General features: G+C 39.7%; 1 protein-coding gene across 1 annotated transcript in view; it reads left to right on the top strand.

Annotated features, from left to right (window-relative positions):
• LOC126426488 (plasma membrane calcium-transporting ATPase 3-like) overlaps window positions 1–25,207 on the top strand; it is a 595,967-nt gene that overhangs the window by 104,487 nt on the left and 466,273 nt on the right. The window contains exon 5 of the mRNA XM_050088398.1: window positions 4,355–4,490. Within this exon, the coding sequence (XP_049944355.1) occupies window positions 4,355–4,490 (136 nt within the window). The remainder of the gene's footprint in view (window positions 1–4,354; window positions 4,491–25,207) is intronic.

Below are 25,207 nucleotides of genomic sequence, written 5' to 3' on the forward strand. Positions count from 1 at the left end.
GTTTTCACTAAAGTGAGATGTTGCAAGATGTGGATACTGTGATGTTTGCGTACATCTGTTTATGGTTAACCATTAATACGCACTCATCTGGAGATAGATTGGGTCGAAAGTTGAACGAACAGTAGCGGTTTTAAGGGCAGAGGAAAAAAATTGCCCAGGCAAGAGCCAAGAGAAAAACACTTCTCCAATAGTTAGGTTGGGTAGTAAGAGCAGTAGTGGATGTCTTGCTGCCGGCAACAGGTCATGTAGGGGTCGGCTTTGTTAGTAGTGGGTATCATGCATGTCGATACTTTTGACGTTGTGTGGTGCTGTTACTTGGCAGCTGCCACTGGGTGCCAGTGTTGATCTCTCGGTCAGATGGGCACAACAAAAAGACTGTCACGATATAAGCTTTCAGCCAACAAGGCCTTTGCTGCACGGGCGCGCGCTCACAAGCACAAAGGCAACTCACACACTCATGACTGCAGCCTTTGGCAGCTGAAGTTTGACTTGTTGGCCAAGAGCTTATACTGTGAATCACTCTTTGTTGCGCATATCTGCGACTCAGCATCTCCACTATATGGTGAGTAGCAACTTTCCTTTCATAATATTGCCACAGTTGATATTTATTTTCTTCTTCTTTTCAAAGTCATAAAAGGCACTGCGTTTGTAACCTGGTGTTTCCCATTCAAAGCTGCATTTGGTTGAGTACACCACCAACTCCTTCAACAATACCTTTCTCATAACTTCTACTGTGTTGTATTAGATATTGTATATCATTACTCTTAACTGAATAAATGTTAAAATACCACGTAATCTAATAAATACATTATTTAAGAAACAAAAAATTTTGGGGATATCTCTTTTACGATAGGTTTTTTAATCTATTAAGTGGTGGATTTTGTCAACTGTACAAGTGCTTTACCAGAAATTTTTCTGCACATGTGTCATTATTGTGATCATTGTTGACACAGGCACAGGAACATGTATGCTAATGCGCTTCTACAGTTAAAAAAAGCCCCTGGACTATGCCTTCGGCAGGGCCACTGGACACATTCAATATCATAGTCAATATCTGTGGTGGGAGTGGGGCAGGTAATTGTGGCCCTTAGACAGGCTGCTGAGAACGTTATTATGTTTCACATGTTAAAATGTGTAAATCATGCTGCGTACTTATTGTATCCTTGCTGGTTGGAGCATGAGTTCCCCTAACTTCTTCATTCTTGATTAGTATATGGAAAGGACCAAAGTTACATGATTTGGGTCTTTTGCTGTTTACTTTGCAGTGCAATGTGTACAGCAGATAATAAGTATGGTGAAAAGACAAAATGCAATTACTAATGGAGAACTAGGCAGAAAGTGGCGTACATTATTCATAAAAAGACATTGTTATTTACCAGAAAATGACACAGAACTTGACAATTTCTTGTGAAAATGTCAGCAAGCAACAAATTAATAACTGTTTTGCAAAAGAAAAAAAATTGTTTGGAAGAAAAAAAAAGCGTTTTGGAAATAGGAAATTGACCCTTGACCCAAGTTGTGTTTCTCATTCAAGTGAAGGTGTATTGTTTTTCTAGCCAAAACTAAAATGGTGACTGCACCAAAAGTGAAACCAACCTCACCAAAAAGCTTTTCAATCCCTGATTATTATAGATACGTTTGTTGCAGTATAATTCAAAGTTTCCTACTAAGTATAAAATACACATGGGAATGCACATGCAAACCTACGTCTCTGCTAATAAGAAAGCAATCTCTTGAACAACAGTTTTAGAAGAGAATTTTTTCTACAGTATATCAGAATATAATTAGTTGTATATATTTTTATCTTTATAAACTCTTTAGTGCTTCTACACTGAGGTGACAAAGTCATGGGATACCTCCCAATATCGCATGAGACCTCCTTTTGCCCAGTGTAGTGCAACAACTCGACATGGCATGGACTCAACAAGTTGTCTGCAGTCCACTGCAGATATATTGGACCTTGCTGCCTCTATAGCAGTTCATAATTGCAAAAGTGTTGCTGGTGCAGGATTTGGTGCAGGATTTTGTGCACAAACTGACCTATAGATTATGTCCCACAAATGTTCGACGTGATTCACGTCAGGTGATGTGGGTGGCCTAGGTGGCCAAATCATTCGCTCAAAATGTCCAGTATGTTCTTCAAACCAATGACAAGTAACTGTGGCCATGTGACATGGCACATTGTCATCCACAAAAATTACATTGTTTCTCGGGAACATAAAGTCTATGAATGGCGGCAGATGTTCTCCAGGTAACTGAACATAACCATTTCAAGTCAATGATCTGTTTAGTTGAACCATTCCAGCCCACACCATTATGGAGCCAACACTAGCTTGCACAGTGCCTTGTTGAGAACTGGTGTCCATGGCTTCATGGGGTCTGCACCACACTAACCCTGCCATCAGCTCTTTTCAACTGAAACTGGGACTCACCTGACCAGGCCATGGTTTTCCAGTCACCTAAGGTCCAACCAACATGGTCATGAGCACAGGAGAGATGTTGCAGGCAATTTTGAGCTGTTAGCAAAGGCACTCGCATTGGTCATCTGCTGCCATAGCCCATTAACACCAAATTCCGCTGCACTGTCCTGAAGGGTATGTTCGCTGAATGTCCGACGTTGACTTCTGCAGTTATTTCACCCATTGCTGCTTGTCTATCAGCACTGATAACTCTACCCAAACGCCAAGCTCTTCATCGCTAAGTAAAGGCCATCGGCCACTTTGTTGTCTGTTGTGAAAGAATCTTGAATCGCAGACATTTGTCTACAGATGTCCCCTTAAGCTGCCACTACAACCATCAAACTCAGTATTGGAAGCCTTGTTTGATCGAAGCAGTGCCAAGTCTCTCATTGACAAATACAGTTCAATGCAACTTCATCAAACAATTTTTTTTTTTATTTACATTTTTGTTGAAGTGTATTCAGCCATAATCACTGAAGGTAAATCTGTTCCGTTGCGGCCAGAGCATGAATTGAGATAAATATTCTGTCTTACATTGACAATAAAATTTTTCCACACCTTTAGAATTTCCTTAACTAGCTACTTTAAAAATGCAGCTGTCTACCGAGTTGATGGAAATAGTGATGTCATGTATGGGATTACTAGAGACTGGGCTACCACCCGTCTGCTTTGACCAATCATGTTGTCACCATGCCAAAGACCCTATTTTGAGTGTATCTAACGTGGTGACCAAAACATTGACCGCAACACCTGCAAAAAAAAAAAAAAAAAAATCATGCGAACCAGTACACTGACTGAACCCAATGAAATTAGCAATACAACTCCGAGAAAAGAGGGGTTTTGGGTGGTGACCAATTAAATTTCAATAACAAAAACATCACCATTCAAGATGCAATGCATAAAAATCCAAACATTTGATGAAACTGCCAAAAAATAAAACCCAGCAAAACCGTCCAAAACACACCATAAGATCAGGGATCCCAACCTTTATAGCTCAACTCTAGACCAGGATACCCCTACCCTCCCCCACAACTGCAAAAGCCAGTATCCCAATCTCCAGTTCACATATATAGCTCAGCCATAGAGTAAAAGTGCTGTTACAGTGTTGGCAGCTCTTGGGTTGCATGTTGCAGTTGGTAACTGTATGCACATTAAATTATTGGAAGGGAACATAATGAATGATGAGTTGGTTAGGACAAGCCGTGAGAAAATTAAAAAGAAACATTGTAAGTGGATCAAAGTATTTTTCAGTAAATCATGGGATAAGGTAGGTGGATCATTTTTTTTTTTTTTTTTTTTAATAGTAGAATTGCACTGACAGTATATTAATAAACACTGATCCATCTTCCTTCTCCAATAATTTTAATTAAAAAGATTGATGCACTTATTCAGTGGTTATACAGGCACCTAAGAATACAGTTTAAATTACACAACATATTCTGTTTTGTATGACTTTCATATATGACAGTGTTCTGCACAGTATATTCCATTGTGCCACCATGTAATTTTGTACACTCCACATCATGACAACTGGGGCTCACTAAATGACACATTAACATACCTCACAAGCACATCATCACCACATACACAATGCCCTGTACTACAACATTTCACTTCCACTTCAGAATGCACACAACACAACTCGATGATGCTATGCAACACATCATGGCACAGCAAAACTACTTCACAGGTCAAAGCAGATGGTGATATCCTACAACTCAGTATTCGTCAATTAATAAGGACAAATATCTATGATCTACCTCTGCTTTTCCATTGAAATTAATTTTTATGTAGTCTATTTTTTATTTGCTTTTGCTCTTCACAGTATTTCTGTTTTATGATCTTCTTTCCTTTTTTATTTACTATAAAGCAATGTAAAAGTGTTAATGTTCCAGGTTAAGTATGGTGATCTCCTTCCAGCAGATGGTATTCTGATACAGAGCAATGACTTGAAAGTGGATGAGTCTTCTCTGACTGGTGAATCGGAGCTTGTTAGGAAGGAAGTGCTGGCTAAGCCTATTCTGTTATCAGGTACAATTTACTTAATATTTTTGTAGCAGGGGAGAAATGAACTGCATTTCTAGGTTCTATGGGTAAACACCACATTGTAGAAGGGTCTCAGATGGAAAAGTGAGTAGTCAGAATCTGAATTTTATGTATTTTGAACATCTCTCCTAATAGGCACCATAGCAGTTTCTGTAATGTTTCAGCAGACATTTGTAATTTTCCTTTTTGCAGTATGTATGTGGAGTCAGACCAGTTGAATACTGCTCATCAGGTTTTCCGTGTGACCTCTATTGTTTTTCTGCATTACAAACAGTGTTTTTTCTTTTTTTAAAAGTGGAATTTAATGTGGCCATTTGGTAGCACAGCCCCAAATTGGTTGTAGTGCAGTATTCGGTTAAATGATCTGTGCTAACAGGGGAAGAAAAACATAAAAGAGCAACCAGAGTTGTAGCAGCTGCTAAAAAGTGCCAGTGTGTGGAGTAGCAGAGAGATGGCATGAACTGGAACATGAGCGAGAAAAGACAAGTCGCATGAGGAAGGTGTGTCCAACAAGTATTAAACAATCTTTAACAACTTGTTGTAGCTGTCTGCAGTGTTAGAGACAAATTGATAGTATGCCACAATAATAATACTGTACAGCCCACTATGTCCTTAGACATGTTCACAGAGCAGCCTTCTGTTTCTCTCCATAGTCCTGACATTATGATATCTGCTGTATTTTACAGTGCTTTGAAATTAAAATAAAGTCCACATCAGAGGTGTGCTGTATTAGTAAAAACTTGCCAATCATGTCTTCCTTTCCCAACTCCCTGCCTCTTGCGTCATGTACTGCCCGCATGATGTTTCATCACTGCTACTGCTGTGCCACAGTGCTACTCACAAGCAGGGGTCCCCAGCAGCGGGAGTGATGTTTTGAAACCTTTATATGGTGATGTTGGTTAAGATCCCAAGTATCACAGCCTGCAGCCATTCACCTTGGTGGGCTCTCATTTGTGATTAATCAAAGAGAAAAAAAAAGGAAAACTGTAATTTTATGTGACTCTGAGTAACATTAAAAAAGTATTGTTTCACACACTGATTGGGTAGTATAATGTGTAGGGCAAAGCCTTCATGTGCAGAAGATCGTGGATTCAAATTTAGTCAGGTGTTGATATTTTCATTAATTGTAAAATTTTTATTTAGTTAATTGCTTTAATTGTAATTTTTTTTATTTCTATTCCTTTGTCACATTGTTTTAATCATCATATGAATTTTTTTCTTTATATCATTCTTTTTACACTCATAATTTATGTGAATGTGAATTTATCTATTATAGTGTTTAAATATTTGAAAATGCCGCTCTCTTGATTAAAAAACAAAAGGTAAAATAATCTGTTTTTATTAGCTGTACAAAAGTGTCAAAAAATGTATTTTTCATTATGAGATGAACATTTTTTGGATGGTAATCATTACAAAAACATTTAAAACAGCTTAAATGCCTACTGCACTATGGACAAAATAATACAGATGAAGATTTAAATGAAAGAAGTGATTATAAGTAAAATGAAATCAAAGCAGAATGATGAATAGATGAATAGAAATAATGAATGAAAACTGTGGATAGAGCAATGTGGATAAAACAAAGGAAATGAAATCAAAATTAATGTGTAAAATTAATTAAAATCAAGTAAACAAAGAAAGTACCTTACTAGATTTGAACCCATGACCTTCTCCATACATTACACCAGACAACCAGTCAGTTTGACACTACTTTTTAATACTACTGAGCATTACACAAAATTCCAAAATTTTTTTGTTAATTACTCACAAGCAAGAGCCCGTGAGGCTGTATGGCTGCAGGGTGTGAAAATTGGGAACTCAATCATCACTGTTAGATGGTTTCAAAAAGTCTGTTCCACTGCCAAGGACCTCTCCTTATCGGTTCCTATTTCAGAGCTCCGTAATAGCACAGGCCCGTAGAATAGACCTATCAGAACTGTAAGTGTTAGCAAAAATTGTTAAAACTGTGAGCATCTTCTTTATTGAAAAAATGGTTTTTACCCTAAGAATGGGAAATTAATACCAAAAACTACAATGTTGGCACATGTTTAGGACTATTTTACCCTTACTTATTGTATTGAAGTCTTCAGTCCTAAGACTAGTTTGATGCAAGTCCCCTGTTCGTCAGTACAGTACAAATCACTGCATAAGTGCTGCAACCTACATCTATCTATCTCCTTTTTCAGGATGGTGATGCTTCTGGAAAACCTGGAATTACGTCTTACCTGGAAATATCAGGAAACTGAAACCTCAGGGATATCTGCATTTTTAACCTAGCACTGAAATTGAATTTTATTGAGTTTTATAAATCACAAATTTTAAAATATTTAATATCTCAGTCTGTGTTAATTACATGAATATTATTCCATGTAAGTTATTGATGTCTGTAAACAGTTTTAAGGCACAGTCAGGAGAACTGAAGGATTGATGTTGCTTGACAACTTTATAAGCTGCTGTTAGTTCTGCAGCAGCAATGAGCAATTCTTCCTCGGTGTCTTCTTTAATCATGAAAGTATAAATAGGCTTTGATGTTGATGCTACCCCGACTCTGTATGTACAATTCTTCGTAGAAATGTGATGTGTCACGTCTGCCTTACCTCCATGAGTTACTGAGATGAAACAGCTAGAAATTTTACACAACACTTCCTGACCATCCTTTCTTTTGTATAATCATCCAAATAGTGACATTTTCTCTTTCCATCCTTAAGCATTTTTGTAAACTATGATAAGTTTATTACACTGTAAATAATTAATGGAAAATCTCATATAAGATGTGAAACAAATACTAACAAAGAGATAGAGGGGCTGGCCAGTACTTACCTCAGCTCAGTACAGCCGATACATACACACAAAACAGAACTGAAAATTTACATTCCTAGCTTTCGGAACTTTGTTCCTTCATCAGGGAGGAGAGAGGGGAAAAAAGGGAAGAAGGGAAAGTGGATTCAGTTACTCACAACCCAGGTTATGAAGCAACAGGGAAAGGTAAACAGGGAGGGTAGCAAGGATGGAGGCATGGTTGTCAGAGGGAAGCCAAAGATATTCTACTGTAAGTACTGTGCCAGCTTCAAACCAGAGAGGATGCGTACAGAAGTAAAGAGGTATATAGTATAAAGATAAACACAACTATGTAGGATAAAAAGATGCGTGAATGGCTAAAGAGGAAAGGGAAAGAGGAGAAGACTGAAGACCCAACAGCTGCTTCCCCTGGCCTGGTATAGGTTTATAGATGACATCTTTGTGGTCTGGACTCATGGTGAAGAAACACTCCTTAATTTCCTCCATAACCTCAACTCCTTTTCGAATCTGAATTTCACCTGGTCCTTCTCCAAAACCCAAGCCACCTTCCTGGATGTTGACCTTCATCTTGTTGAAGCTCACATCCACACCTCTGTCCATATCAAACCCACAAACAAACAACAGTACCTTCACTTTGATAGCTGCCATCCTTTCCACATCAAACGCTCCCTTCCCTACAGCCTAGGTATTCGTGGCAAACGTATCTGCTTCAGTGACGAATCCCTCAACAACTACACCAATAACCTGATCAGTGCTTTCCTCTCCCGCAACTATCCTGCAGACCTTGTCCACAAACAGATTTCCCGAGCAATACATTCCTCCCTGTCCAACAACAATGTTCCTACCCCCAGACCACACAGAAGCATCCCCCTTGTCACCCAATATTATCCTGGCCTCGAAAACATCAACAAATTACTCCGCCAGGGATATGACTTTCTCAAGTCAACCCCTGAAATGAGATCATCCCTTGACAAAATTCTCCCCACACCACCCAGAGTTGCCTTTCGTCGCCCCCCTAACCTCCGTAACATCCTTGTTAAACCCTACAATATTCCCAGACTACCTTCTCTACCCAGCGGTTCCTACCCCTGTAACCGACCCCGCTGCAAAACCTGCCCCATGCATCCCCCCACAACCACCTACTCCAGCCCCGCTACTGGTAAAACATACACAATTCAAGGCAGGGCTACGTGTGAAACTACACATGTCATTTATCAGCTGACATGCCTGCACTGCACAGCCTTTTACATCGGCATGACAACAACCAAACTGGCTGAGCGCATGAACGGACACAGACGAACTGTCCGCCTAGGAGATGCCCAATACCCAGTAGCGGAGCATGCCCTCCAGCATAACTCTAGGGACCTAGGAACCTGCTACACCGTATGTGCCATTTGGCTTTTCCCACCCAACACCAGTCCCTCTGAACTGCGGAGATGGGAACTTGCACTCCAACACATCCTTTCATCCCGCCATCCCCCTGGACTGAACCTACGTTAAACAACCTCACTCCCATTCACTCTTCAGTCTTCTCCTCTTTCCCTTTCCTCTTTAGCCATTCATGCATCTTTTTATCCTACATAGTTGTGTTTATCTTTATACTATATACCTCTTTACTTCTGTACGCATCCTCTCTGGTTTGAAGCTGGCACAGTACTTACAGTAGAATATCTTTGGCTTCCCTCTGACAACCATGCCTCCATCCTTGCTACCCTCCCTGTTTACCTTTCCCTATTGCTTCATAACCTGGGTTGTGAGTAACTGAATCCACTTTCCCTTCTTCCCTTTTTTCCCCTCTATCCTCCCTGATGAAGGAACAAAGTTCCGAAAGCTAGGAATGTAAATTTTCAGTTCTGTTTTGTGTGTATCTATCGGCTGTACTGAGCTGAGGTAAGTACTGGCCAGACCCTCTATCTCTTTGTTACACTGTAAATAGTCAACAATAACATTTTAGTCATCAAAGTGCATGTCACTACATGCTTCATGCCCTATATACCTGCACGGAACACTTCAAATGTTACTAACCTGCACTCATTGTTCGTATTATTTTAGTAAGAATAGTCTACTCAGATTGTTATTCAAATGGAAACTGCTCAATTCTTCCATGTGGTGCTGCTTAAATAGTTCCAGTTCAGTACTACTGAAGAAGTTTGGTATTTTCTCAGATGGTGGTGCTAGATCTGGAAGTTACTTGCATTGTTGATACAGGATATGTAAAATGCAATGCCATATGTGAGACAACCTTGTCAACATAAATTTGTTGACATATGTAAAACTAACAGAGGCTTCATTTACATGTTGTGGTAACAGATGACATTACTTCAGCACTTGAGCCAGTCTCATAACAGTATTTTACAAAATCGGGACAAAATTGGGTCTTGTCGGGATGTCGGGACAAGAAGGTCCATAACGGTGACGGTCCTGATACATCAGGAAGCATGGCAACCGTAATTGCAGTAGCACCAGGCAGGTCACATGTCATGTGATTGATTGAGTTACACTAATGCTTTGAGTGTTTCAGTTTGTTGGGAAATCTCAAGCCCATTCAGACACAAGTATCATTTACCCAGCACTTACCCAGCCATGAAGACTGCACAATGTCATGTGGCATAGATGATGACTAGTTATTGCAATGATTACCAAATATAATATATAGTATTATTTGCCTAATAATGATTAATTTTACAGAAAAAAAGTCTGGCTAAGCATACAAATAGAGAGAAAGAGGGGAGGCAAAAAGGGGGAGAGAGAGGAATTATTATGGATATTTTATATAAGAGTTCAGAAATTCAGAAACAGAAAACCGTGTCTGATCATGGACATAAATATTAAAAAAAGCACTATCATTTTACTTACCTTATACTTCATTGTACAGGTTTTTTGGGAATGTTCATCTGTGTGGGGTCTTCGACGAGAAACAACTGGAGGAGATATCAGCCCACAGAGATGAACATCTTACTTATTTTTCACAGCTAAACCTTCAAAATTACATAAAATAGTTGACTTTCCTTCTTCAGTAAACAAATCGCATGCACTTGCATGTTGTTGTTGCTGTTGTTGTCTTCAGTCCTGAGACTGGTTTGATGCAGCTCTCCATGCTACTCTATCCTGTGCAAGCTTCTTCATTTCCCAGTACTTACTGCAACCTACATCCTTCTGAATCTGCTTAGTGTATTCATCTCTTGGTCTCCCTCTACTATTTTTACCCTCCACGCTGCCCTCCAATGCTAAATTTGTGATCCCTTGATGCCTCAGAACATGTCCTACCAACTGATCCCTTCTCCTAGTCAAGTTGTGCCACAAATTTCTCTTCTCTCCAATTCTATTCAAATCCTCCTCATTAGTTATGTGATCTACCCATCTAATCTTCAGCATTCTTCTGTAGCACCATATTTCGAAAGCTTCTATTCTCTTCTTGTCTAAACTATTCATCATCCATGTTTACTTCTGTACATGGCTACACTCCATACAAATACTTTCAGAAACAACTTCCTGACACTTAAATCAATACTCGATGTTAACAAATTTCTCTTCTTCAGAAACGCTTTCCTTGCCATTGCCAGTCTACATTTTATATCCTCTCTACTTTGACCATCATCAGTTATTTTGCTCCCCAAGTAACTAAACTCCTTTACTACTTTAAGTGCACTTGCATGTAGGGCCTGTTTCTCAACCCTGATGTATTTCTCCTGTATGTGTCATATATTCTTCTCCCGTGTTGTTTTTGTTTTGCCACACTTTTTTTCCACTTGTCAGGCATTTTAAATTTTTTACCACACACTTCTGAATTGTCATCATGTAAAGCCACTTCCATATTAGAATGGAAAAAATATCAACTTTCACAAATGATGCATTCATTACACAGGCTTCATGGAAACTGAGTAGATGGCAAAATATATAAAATATCAACAATGCAGTATGTAGAAGCTGGTCCATTGTTGAGAAAGATATTTATTATTGATTGTTGCAGCTGCTGTGAGGTACTGGAAACTGAATGTGGTTTCCATGTTTTCAATGAATGGAAAAACTACTCAAATTCCAAGGACTTCGGAAGTTATTTCATTAATTTGAAAATATATTGTGCCATTTTAAGGGGAAAGAGCTGGAAAGTTCTTCTTGGCAGGGACGTAGCTCAAGGCATGTACATTCCATTTCATATTAAAAGTGAAAATTGACCAAAAGTCGACTGAGGTGTTTTTCCATTCAGGTCTTCAGTTGTTATTGAAATCTTTTATTTATGTATGAGTTACTGTTGTTACATATGACTTGCACACTAGAAGATATTGTAGTCTGTGTTTCATACACTACGTTTACATGCAGCACATCTTCCTAAAGACAAAAACTGAATTTCGGACACTGTTTTTTTGCTGTCTTGTTTACATGTGACACGTCTTCCGAAAAGGCAAAAACTGAATTTCAGAAATAGTTTTTTCCTGTCGCGTTTACACATAGTGTATGGAAAGTAAAAAGTGTGATCACTAGTAGAGTACACCCATTTTGCACTTGGTGGCGCTAGCTCTGACTTGAGCGCTACTCACCCATGCAGTCGAATTACACTTTCGCATTTCTACCTCTACTTTACATGCTATGTAGTAACGATTCTCATATATGCTGTGGGAACATACTTAAACTACACTATTTAAGCCCAGAATCAATTCTGATGATCACATTTTTGAACTGTTCGGACATGGAAATAGGAGAACACAGCAGTGGGCAGTGCATAAACTGCATGACTTTGCTCACAGTAATTAATGTCTGGATTGTCAATGCATTAAAGTAGCAAGAAAAGGAAAAAAAGGAATCATTGAATGTTATACTGCAACACTAATATTTATTCTTACCACATCACTTCAAATTTTTACAGTTGACCAACTAGATAATGATCGTGAAATATACTACAAAACATAACACATTAATAACTCACTTTTAGTAATGCTGTGAATAAACTGGAGTTATAATAATATAAGTCATTTGTTGTGAAAAGTTTTCAATCCTGTATTATGTACATGCAGACAATGAAACAAAATTAATTCCCACTGGTACATAGCAATGAAAACTATAAAGGTGTATTCATTCATGTGGGGACGAACTTGCTGCAAAACAGCAGTGAAGAAGAGATTGTAAATGAAGCACGAAATCTCATCCGGTTGTTAAAAAACGTGTATGCAGCATCAAAGTTAATTATTAATAGTATCCTGCACATAAGATCGATAAGTGATAAATATATAAACAAATAAACCATCACATCAGGGGGCAGTGCTACAGACCTGGTGCAGTTTTTGTGGATTTGAATAAATTTATCACTGATAAATGCAACATACAAGATGGGCTGCATCTAAACAGGCTAGGATCAACAAGATTCAGCAATATGTATAAAGTCTTCCCACATCAAAGGGAACAGGGGTCCCCACTCGACCGTCTCCAAATCTAATGTAATTTGGTGTGAAGGTTCTCTATGGTCTTTGATGGGTATATACCACATCTCAGTCCAATACCTTCAGTGATTGAATTTTTAGGGGCTTTTAAATAGAGGCTACTCATCTTCACATCACATATGAAGGTGCAAATGTCTCATGTTTGCTTGGCTTTTCCAGAAGTTGTAGAAAACATTTGGTCTTTTGCTTTAATATACATGACACCTTTTTGTGCTGAATCACAGCATGGTAAGAATTAGGGATTTAGCCACATCTAAATATAGATACAAGCCTCTAAAGTGGCTGTAAAATTTGTTGCACTATTCTGAGAGCCAAGATTTGACCGATCACTGCTACTTTTCATGTGAACCGATCACACCAAAACTTCAGAGTGTTATTCCTACCCATGAAGCCTATATGTGGATCAAATTTAATTCCCACCTACCTAAATGAAAAGATATACGTCTGTAAAGTTGGAAAAACTTTTCTACATGCAAATTTTAGGGTTTTGGGGGGCAATATCTCAAATGTGTCTTGCACAATCCTATTTTTCTTGCCACAGCTGGAAAGAGCATGCCTTAAGCTTTCAAAGTTATATTGTTTAATTTATGGATCTTGCATATTGATGAGTAAGAATGTTTCAAAAGTTATTATTTTAGTACTTCGAGAAGATGGAAAAATGAAATGTTTAGCTCATGAAGTCCCATAATTAACTTTTTTTATTAAAGTACATAAATCAGTTTCAAACATTAATCAGTTTCAAACATTAATTTAACACATACCATAAAACAAATATAATGCACAACACAGCAAATTTGCAAAACAAAAACACTAAAGAGTCAGTTTCATTTTTGGTTAAACAGTTCTAAATTTACTACGGTATGTGGATGATTTTCACTTATGGACCGTCTGACAGCAACTGAATGAAACACAATGTTAGTGCTATGTACATATTACAGGCCACTGATGATGCCTTGCAGAAAATAAAGGCGAAACGCGTATGGCACTAACATTGTGTTTCATTCAGTTGCTGTCAGACGGTCCATAAGTGAAAATCATCAACATACCGTAGTATTACTCGCAACTGAGGAGGACAGGACCAAAAAATTGAAGTTCTAAATTTTGTCAAGGACAGATTGTGGATAACTGTATTGTCTTCCTGGTGATTATGATGATGATGATGGTTGTGGTGGTGCTTCTAAAATCATGAAAATATGTTGCTCAGGAATCTAAAAGGTGTCCTTAGCAGTTGGCCAGTGGAGCAGAACCACGTGGTTGCATAAAGCTGATGAGGACATGTTGTTGATCATGTGAAACTTCACACATGCTTCCAACCTACCAAAAATAGTCATACATACATGCAATATATTGTGCTGATTGTAAACTTGCAATTGCGATTACTGGAATTTCTTCATCTGCTTCAAAGGCATAAACTTGAATGCTGTAGCATCACTGGAAACTCTGCTTGCTCTGAACTAATTACAATTAATTTGCTTAAATTGACAATTTTCTCTTGCTCCAGATATTGTATGTCCCATGACAACTTTGTTTCTTTATCAAGCTGATTTTTTTTTCAATCTCTTCTTTTGGTACACAAAAAACTTTATGCCTGGACTACTATCACCACTGAATTTGAACAGATCATATGGAGTCAATATTTGGTTACCTAAGGGGCTCTGCAGACTAGCACAGGCTGCTAGTCTTTCTGCTGTTCTCCTAATGTCATCACAAGGCGATTTACTGTGGCTTGTTCTGAAAAAATTCCATTTAGCTGTGATGCCAAAATCCTTTTTGTCCAGACATAAATTGATGAAATTTTTGAAATTCTTATACTGAGCAGCTCAACCATCACTAACATAATAAATGTTTTCAATCTTTGTCTTTAAATATGCTATTAACTTTATCTGAAAGTCATGAACAGCAATGGTATCATGACGGAGACAGTTTCTGAAAATGCAAGGTATAAACTTTGGTGTTTTGACACAAAGCTATGGCGTCTTAAACCAGTAATTGTCAAAATCAGTGCCTCCATGAAATCTTCAATAGTTCTCTGACATGTCTGTAATGTGTCTTTGTCAGTATGGACCATTGTTTGTATTTCATTGTTTCTTCAGAGTCATCGTCTTTAAAAGCATCTTCAAGAAAAGCCTCTAGTTGCATTTTTCCTGGACATTCCTCACAATGTTGCAACGTACAGTCTTTAGATTCCAAACTGCATACAGTTTTTTTTACATCAAATTCTTGTAGTCATCTTGGATTGGATGTTGCTGAAACCAACATTAATTTGACTTTTTGATGAATTGCAAATACACACGCTGAATGTGATCCAGAAGCACCAACTGCAGTGCACCATTTCACCCTGAGCTCACAAAATTTAGAGAGTCTCAGTTGATTTTCATATTACTTACAATAAGCAGTGAACATTTCTTTCAACTTGTGCTCCCTGCTGCCGTTGGATAAGCAGCTGCAGCAGCAAGTCGTATACTCTTAGCTCACTTATTTGTTACATAGTTTAATTCTTAATGTCTTTGCATGTTTTTGGTATTTGCATTGCTTAATTCATAAATTTCGGGTGTATTATAGTATTTGAGAGTTGTAGCATCGCGTTTTAGTACCTGAATAGTGTAAAATCTTGTAGTCTCCTTCCGCCGCCAATTTAAATTTTGTGTCAAATTGTTTGTGCCCTCTGTAGATTAGTTCAGACGTTCTTTGCACAACAGTTTTTAGCATGGATAGGGATTGCAACTGCTGTGTTCGGATGCGGGCTGAGTTGGCATCCCTTCGCTCCCAGCTTCAGGCAGTGTTGGCTTTGGTCACACAGCTTGAGGCTGTTGCCAATGGGCATCACAGTGGGGGTCCGAATGGGGGTTTGTCGGGGATGGCCAGCTCGTCCCACGCATCCCCTGATCGGACTAAGACTGTGGCTGCCCGGGATACTGCCCACATTGAGGCTGATCCCTCACCTGTGGTAGAGTGGGAGGTCGTCTCGAGGTGTGGCAGGGGGCGAAAGACATTCTGGAGGGCTGAACGGAAGGCCTCTCCAGTTTGTCTGACGAACCGGTTTCAGTCTCTGTCTCAGGCTGATACTGATCTTCAGCCGGACATGGCTGCTTGTCCTGTTCCAGAGGTTGCCCCTCAGTCTGCAAGATCCGGGCGGTCGCAGAGGGTGGGCTTACTGGTAGTTGGGAGCTCCAACGTCAGGCGCGTAATGGGGCCCCTTAGGAATATGGCAGCAAGAGAGGGGAAGAAAACCAATGTGCACTCCGTGTGCATACCGGGGGGAGTCATTCCAGATGTGGAAAGGGTCCTTCCAGATGCCATGAAGGGTACAGGGTGCACCCATCTGCAGGTGGTCGCTCATGTCGGCACCAATGATGTGTGTCGCTATGGATCGGAGGAAATCCTCCTGGCTTCCGGCGGCTATCTGATTTGGTGAAGACTGCCAGTCTCGCTAGCGGGATGAAAGCAGAGCTCACCATCTGCAGCATTGTCGACAGGACTGACTGCGGACCTTTGGTACAGAGCCGAGTGGAGGGTCTGAATCAGAGGCTGAGACGGTTCTGCGACCATGTGGGCTGCAGATTCCTCGACTTGCGCCATAGGGTGGTGGGGTTTCGGCTTCCGCTGGATAGGTCAAGAGTTCACTACACTCAGAAAGTGGCTACACGGGTAGCAGGGGTTGTGTGGCATGTACTGGGCAGTTTTTTAGGTTAGATGGCCTCGGGCAAGTACAGAAAGGGCAGCAGCCTCAAAGGGTGCGGGCCAAAGTCAGGACATGCGGGGGCCAAGCAGAAGCAGCAATCGGTATTGTAATTGTAAACTGTTGAAGCTGCATTGGTAAAGTACCGGAACTTCAAGTGCTGATAAAAAGCACCGAAGCCGAAATCGTTATAGGTACAGAAAGCTGACTGAAGTCAGAGGTAAATTCTGCCGAAATTTTTACAAAGGCACAGACGGTGTTTAGAAAGGATAGATTGCATGCAACCGGTGGTGGCGTGTTTGTCACTGTTTGTAGTAGTTTATCCTGTAGTGAAGTGGAAGTGGATAGTTCCTGTGAATTATTATGGGTGCAGGTTACACTCAACAACCAAGCTAGGTTAATAGTTGGCTCCTTTTACCGACGTCCCGAGTCAGCAGCATTAGTGTCAGAACAACTGAGAGAAAATTTGGAATACATTTCACATAAATTTTCTCAGCATGTTATAGTCTTAGGTGGAGATTTCAATTTACCAGATATAGACTGGGACACTCAGATGTTTAGGACGGGTGGTAGGGACAGAGCATCAAGTGACATTATACCGAGTGCACTATCCAAAAATTACCTCATGCAATTAAACAGAGAACCAACTCATGGGGATAACATCTTGGACATACTGATAACAAACAGACCCGAACTTTTCTACTCTGTAAGTGCAGAACAGGGAATCAGTGATCATAAGCCCGTTGCAGCATCCCTGAATGTGGAAGTTAATAGGAATATAAAAAAAAGGGAGGAAGGTTTATCTATTTAGCAAGAGTAATAGAAGGCAGATTTCAGACTACCTAACAGATCAAAACGAAAATTTCTGTTTCGACACTGAGTGTTGAGTGTTTATGGAAAAAGTTCAAGGCAGTTGTAAAATGCGTTTTAGACAGGTACGTGCCAAGTAAAACTGTGAGGGACAGGAAAAACCCACCATGGCTCAACAACAAAGTTAGGAAACTACTGTGAAAGCAAAGAGAGCTTCACTCCAAGTTTAAACACAGCCAAAACCTCTCAGACAAACAGAAGCTAAATGATGTCAAAGTTAGCGTAAGGAGGGCTATGCGTGAAGCGTTCAGTGAATTCGAAAGTAAAATTCTATGTACCGACTTAACAGAAAATCCTAGGAAGTTCTGGTCTTACGTTAAATCAGTAAGTGGCTCGAAACAGCATATCCAGACACTCCGGGATGATGATGGCATTGAAATAGAGGATGACATGCGTAAAGCTGAAATACTAAACACCTTTTTCCAAAGCTGTTTCACAGAGGAAGACCACACTGCAGTTCCTTCTCTAAATCCTCGCACAAACGAAAAAATGGCTCACATCGAAATAAGTGTCCAAGGAATAGAAAAGCAACTGGAATCACTCAACAGAAGAAAGTCCACTTGACCTGATGGAATACCAATTTGATTCTACACAGAGTATGCGAAAGAACTTGCCCCCCTTCTAACAGCCGTGTACCGCAAGTCTCTAGAGGAACGGAAGGTTCCAAATGATTGGAAAAGAGCACAGGTAGTCTCAGTCTTCAAGAAGGGTCATCGAGCAGATGCGCAAAACAATAGACTTATATCTCTGACGTCGATCTGTTGTAGAATTTTAGAACATGTTTTTTTCTTGCGTATCATGTCGATTTTGGAAACGCAGAATCTGCTCTGTAGGAATCAACATGGATTCCGAAAACAGCGATCGTGTGAGACCCAACTCACTTTATTTGTTCATGAGACCCAGAAAATTTTCCTTGACTTCTGGAAGGCATTCGATACAATTCTGCACTGTCGCCTGATAAACAAAGTAAGAGCCTACGGAATGTCACACCAGCTGAGTGGCTGGTTTGAAGAGTTTTTAGCAAACAGAACACAGCATGTTGTTATCAATGGAGAGACGTCTACAGGCGTTAAAGTAACCTCTGGTGTGCCACAGGGGAGTGTTATGGGACCATTGCTTTTCACAATATATATAAATGACCTAGTAGATAGTGTCGGAAGTTCGATGCGGCTTTTCGCGGATGATGCAGTAGTATACAGAGAAGTTGCAGCATTAGAAAATTGTAGCGAAATGCAGGAAGATCTGCAACGGATAGGCACTTGGTGCAGGGAGTGGCAACTGATCCTTAACATAGATAAATGTAATGTATTGCAAATACATAGAAAGAAGGATCCTTTATTGTATGATTATATGATAGCGGAACAAACACTGGTAGCAGTTACTTCTGTAAAACATCTGGGAGTATGCGTGCGGAACGATTTGAAGTGGAATGATCATATAAAATTAATTGTTGGTAAGGCGGGTACCAGGTTGAGGTTCATTGGGAGAGTCCTTAGAAAATGTAGTCCATCAACAAAGGAGGTGGCTTATAAAACACTCGTTCGACCTATACTTGAGTATTGCTCATCAGTGTGGGTTCCGTATCAGATCGGGTTGACGGAGGAGATAGAAAAGATCCAAAGAAGAGCGGCGCGTTTCATCACAGGGTTATTTGGTAACCGTGATAGCGTTATGGAGATGTTTAGCAAACTCGAGTGGCAGACTGCAAGAGAGGCGCTCTGCATCACGGTGTAGCTCGCTGTCCAGGTTTCGAGAGGGTGCGTTTCTGGATGAGGTATGGAATATATTGCTCCCCCTACTTATAGCTCCCGAGGAGATCACGAATGTAAAATTAGAGAGATTCGAGCGCGCACGGAGGCCTTCAGACAATCGTTCTTCCCGCGAACCATATGCGACTGGAACAGAAAAGGGAGGTAATGACAGTGGCACGTAAAGTGCCCTCCGCCACACACCATTGGGTGACTTGCAGAGTATAAATGTAGATGTAGATGTAGACAAAGGAGCAGGCATTTATGCTTATGGATCTTTTCCCCAGGTATTCAATCGCAACACAATCCCTTTTTTTTTTTTTTTTTAAAAAAAAGACATAAATGAGTAAACTCATCTTTAGAAAGGTGAGGACATTTTGTTTTACTTCAACACAGCTTTTCCCTTTTCGGTTTGCAGGTGTTGCCAAAATCCCATCTTCTATCTTTAGTTTCCTAGCCTTCTTCACCATTTTAGTTGAAGCAGCAAATTCTTTAGACTTTTTTCAGTAGTCGAGCTATTTGGGGCCAGGGTCAGAATTTGAACTTTACTGCAATTGCCTGAAGTCTGAAGCTTGATCTTAAGTTCTTCAATTAAGATGTCCATGTCTTTACATTTTCGGCATTCTTCCGTTTGCTTTTGAGCAGCATCTACTTGGCTCACACCAGCAACAGTGGCAATTACCTTATTAATGCTGCCTTGGGCTTCCAGAACTTTGCGCTTTATGTATCCCATTGAATCCCTTTTGTTGGTCTGTTGAAGCTTTAGTGGTGACTCTCATGGTGGGATGATTCTTTTTGAGCTACTTCATGTCTAACTTTGGTACAAATTTTCCAACCAGGTTCAAAAACCTTATTAGTCAGTAACTTCAACCTGTCAGACATTGCAATGGTTACCGATGTTAAAGCCTTTTACACTACACGTTTTTCTTTACCAAACAGGTTGCAGCAAGTCTTCTGCAGGAATTGAAATTTTGTCATCAACAAGGCATTATGGCACGCCCAAATTTGGGCACCTTCAGTAAAATCAAGCCCAGACCTACGTCTTAGAAGGTCCTTGTCCACTGGTAACATTTCCTTAACTGATTGTAGTTGACGTTTCCAAAATAGAAAGGTAAGGGCTTATGACAATCAACTCCATCTGATCCACCAAAGTTAACAGGGTGCAAGGGTCTCTTGGTTCATTTTATGCAATAGTTTATTAGCCCATAACAAGCAACTTTGAAAGCTCATGAATATCCTGGTTTGAAGCGTAGCAGATTTGGACTTGTTTGTGTATAAATATACAAATTAGCTATCAAAACATATTGTTTTAGTGCTTACCTTCAGCTACAACAATGATTATTGATTATTCAAACACTCAGTACTCAACACTAACATTCTACAGTGTCGACACCAAAGATCACACCACACAGAAGACTGGCATTACGGAAACTGGCAATATTGAAAGCAACAATTGAAAGTGTTGATTCAGCAATGTACCACCGCTGTTTAGATAGAGCCTTAAAAATTATTGCTGCTTCATAATGCTGGTTTAAACTGAGTGGCAATGCCTATATGTATCACCATGCATTGCAGGGTTATAACATTCTAAAGCAACGTAGTGTTCTATTATGATCTAGATCTTATAATCTTACGAGTGTTTTCTGAAGTTTTATTATATTTATATTCTACAGTGTAAAATAATGTAAAAGCACTTCTCATTAGCATAGTTACATTCCATAAACCACAGGCAAATCTTATACTATTATAAGAGACACTACAACTACACATTTCTTAACTTAGAACTTCAAATTGTATTAATATTTTGTATTTATTGATAATCCATTTTCCCCACTTTTGATAGGTATTCTTATTCATTGATGGAAGATAGAAGATCCAGAAATTTAACAATATAACTTTGAAAGCTTAAGGCATGCTCTTTTCAGTTGTGGCAAGGAAAAAAGGATTGAACAAGACACAATTAAGATATTGCGCCCCCCCCCCCCCCCCCCCCCCAAAAAAAAAAAAAAAAAGAAAGAAAGAAAAAAAATTACCCTAAGATTTGCATATAGAAGCTTTTGGCCAACTTTGCAGATGCATATCTTTTCATCTAGGCATCAAATGTTAGTTAAATTTGATCGACATATAGACATTGTAGGTAGAAATAACCCTATGAAGTTTTGGTGTGATTGGTTCATATGAAAAGTAGCAGTTGTCAGTCAGACCTTGGCTCTCAGAATAGTGTGACGAATTTTTTTAACCGCTTTAGAAGCATTTATCTATATTTAGATGTGGCTAAATCCCTAATTTTTCCCATGGTGTGATTTGGCATAAAAAGTTCTGTCTGTATATTAAAGCAAATGACCAAATGTTTTCTAGAACCTTTAAAAAAGCCTAGCAAACTTGGCACATTTGCACCTTCATATGTGATGTGAAGATGAGTAGCCTCTCTTTAAAAGCCCCTAAAAATTCAATCACTGAAGATATTGGACTGAGATTTGGTATATACCCATCAAAGATCATAGAAACCTTCCCACCAAGTTTCATTAGATTTGGAGAGGGTCGAGTGGCTACATGTTTTAATATTGGTCCCTTTGATGTGCTATGACCCGATAATGATATTTGTAAGATCATACTTAATAAGGGAAACTACTATACAGAGATGGGGATGTAAAAATTGATAATGAAGTTGAAATGAAAATACACAAACAGCATTTTGAAACAGATGCCGTTACAAATTTTCAAAAAAGTAACATTACATTCATAATGCAGTTGAACATAAATGGTTTAAGTTCAAACTATAAAAATGGCAGAGAAACAAAACTTAACGACTTGCAATTTATTTTGTCAGAAATACGAACTATCAAGGTTGTATGCTTGGATGAACACTGGCTTACAAAGAATAGTATCAAAATCTTAAGTAACCTTGATCATTTTTATGCTGCCAGCTGATTTTGTAGGAGTAATTTAACACGAGGAGTATTGTGCATACTTGTGGAAAGATCAGTAGAGTATAGAGCAACATTCGATTTTGATTCCCTTAATGAAGAATGTATGTCTGAAGGCTGCTGTGTAGAGTTAGGGCAAAATATTCTAATTTTTTGTCGAAATTCCAGTGTCTATTGCAAAAACTTCAAAAAGAAACCAAGAAAAGAGTCATAATCACTGCTAATTTCTACATGTATCTATTCAGTAAAGCCAAGAACTGAACAAAATTCATTGATATAATCCAAATATCAGGTTTCAGTGCAAATTTCACTGATTTTACTCCAGTAAATGAAAAATTTGCAACATGTGTAGATAATATTTTAACCATATGAATATAATAGAGGGAAACATTCGATGTGGGAAAAATATATTTAAAAACAAAGATGATGGGACTTACCAAACGAAAGTGCTGGCAGGTTGATAGACACACAAACATACACACAAAATTAAAGCTTTCGCAACCAATGGTTGCTTCATCAGGAAAGAGGGAAGGAGAGGGAAAGACGAAAGGATGTGGATTTTAAGGGAGAGGGTAAGGAGTCATTCCAATCCCGGGAGCGGAAAGACTCACCTTAGGGGGAAAGAAGGGGTATACACTCGCGCACACACACACACATATCCATCTGCACATACACAGACACAAGCAGACATTTGTAAAGGCAAAGAGTTTGGGCAGAGATGTCAGTCAAGGCGGAAGTACAGAGGCAAAGATGTTGTTGAATGACAGGTGAGGAATGAGCGGTGGCAACTTGAAATTAGCGGAGGTTGAGGCCTGGCGAGTAACGAGAAGAGAGGATATACTGAAGGGCAAGTTCCCATCTCCGGAGTTCTGACAGGTTGGTGTTAGTGGGAAGTATCCAGATAACCCAGACGGTGTAACACTGTGCCAAGATGTGCTGCCCATGCACCGAGGCATGTTTAGCCACAGGGTGATCCTCATTACCAACAAACACTGTCTGCCTGTGTCCGTTCATGCAAATGGACAGTTTGTTGCTGGTCATTTCCACATAGAAAGCTTCACAGTGTAGGCAGGTGAGTTGGTAAATCACGTGGGTGCTTTCACACGTGGCTCTGCCTTTGATCGTGTACACCTTCCGGGTTACAGGACTGGAGTAGGTGGTTGTGGGAGGGTGCATAGGACAGGTTTTACACCAGGGGCGGTTACAAGGGTAGGAGCCAGAGGGTAGGGAAGGTGGTTTGGGGATTTCATAGGGATGAACTAACAGGTTACGAAGGTTAGGTGGATGGCGGAAAGGCACTCTTGGTGGAGTGGGGAGGATTTCATGAAGGATGGATCTCATTTCAGGGCAGGATTTGAGGAAGTCGCATCCCTGCTGGAGAGCCACGTTCAGAGTCTGATCCAGTCCCGGAAAGTATCCTGTCACAAGTGGGGCACTTTTGGGGTTCTTCTGTGGGAGGTTCTGGGTTTGAGGGGATGAGGAAGTGGCTCTGGATATTTGCTTCTGTACCAGGTCGGGAGGGTAGTTGCAGGATGCGAAAGCTGTTTTCAGGTTGTTGGTGTAATGGTTCAGGGATTCCGGACTGGAGCAGATTCGTTTGCCACGAAGACCTAGGCTGTAGGGAAGGGACTGTTTGATGTGGAATGGGTGGCAGCTGTCATAATGGAAGTACTGTTGCTTGTTGGTGGGTTTGATGTGGACGGATGTATGAAGCTGGCCATTGGACAGACGCAGGTCAAAGTCAAGGAAAGTGGCATTGGATTTGGAGTAGGACCAGGTTGCAACTGAACTCGGGCTCATTTACTACCTATTTTTCATGTGGCTCATCTGTAAAGGGGGTTAGTAGTAAACGGTTGCATTTGCACCCCTATTATTGAGTCTGATATTGGCTGGCTTTTGAAGAGCAGTGAATTGAACTATACACGTTCAGATTGAAACTTATTTATTCAATAGAAACACTTTAACATTGTGGCCATGCATTTTTAAGTTCACAAATAATAATCGGTGCAATTCGTACACTGTTTGTCTCACACCCACACACTTTCACATTGTTCCTTCGCATACCCTGGCGTCCATGCTTGCACTTGTGGCACTTTGCCGCTCCCAACTCGCCACCATAACGGCCAGCGACAAAAGACCACGATTTTCCCGCTCATATCCACAGTCCTGAGTCGGGTCACATGACACCACAGTAGTCAAAATAATCGCTAAACATGGCCACAATTCATTTACAATATTTTATAATATTTAAATACTTAAATCTAAATACATTATATAATTTTACAAATTATCACCACACTTATATAATTCGTTGCAATTAAAAGAAAACCAAAACACTATCCAACGGAACTACAACGTCCATCAAAACACAAAACAAGTATTTTCCGGTCTATTTTGCCCAGCATATTATCTCTGCTGCTGTGCTTTAAATTTTAAATTACTTGAAAGAGTGCCATATTATCCCCTGTTACGTTACATACTTGAAAGAGTTCCATATTATCCCCTGTTACCTTACATACCCCCACTTCATGGAGACATTACCTTAGTAACGGCAACATGAAGTAGCACCAAATGGAGTGAACCCATATTACTTTCTATATTAAACATTTTAATTATAACTATAATGGCACCAAAACATGTAGAACAGTGTTATAGTGGTGAGTTAATCAGTGTAAGTACTGTCATTAGAAAACATATATACATAATCCAACAATGTATCCAACTCAAATGTACAATTAGATAGTATCCTATTGAGTCTGATTGGGCAGGCAAAATAAATGCCTATGTTAGTCTATATGTAGGTTGCACACTCACTGCACATTAACACCTCCACTGTTTACACTTTTTACACTTTGTTTCTGTAAGTTGCACGAAGTTGTTGTAACCAGATCCTTGTGTTCACAGGTTTATGCATTGGAATACAGTCTTTCCAAACTTGTCAGCCAGCAACACTGTGCTTCCTCTCATTAGCCAAGCCATCCTATCAAAATTTAATCAAATCCTCATAAATCCTGCCTAGACATGCAGACCCACATTTCCCAGGAATCAGGCTATCCAAATCCTCCCTGGAACATCCTGTTTTCACTGATCAGTTCTTATTGAGGTTTGTGCAAATGACAAACATGCACACAAATCAAACACAAACATGGCATAGTTAAATATATTCTATTTCACCCTTCAAATGTTCCCAGATCAGGACCTCCGACACTTCAACCCCCCCCTCCCCGCACTAAGAGAATTTATT

Source organism: Schistocerca serialis, chromosome 11 (assembly GCF_023864345.2).
Source record: "Schistocerca serialis cubense isolate TAMUIC-IGC-003099 chromosome 11, iqSchSeri2.2, whole genome shotgun sequence".
Taxonomy (NCBI): domain Eukaryota; kingdom Metazoa; phylum Arthropoda; class Insecta; order Orthoptera; family Acrididae; genus Schistocerca; species Schistocerca serialis.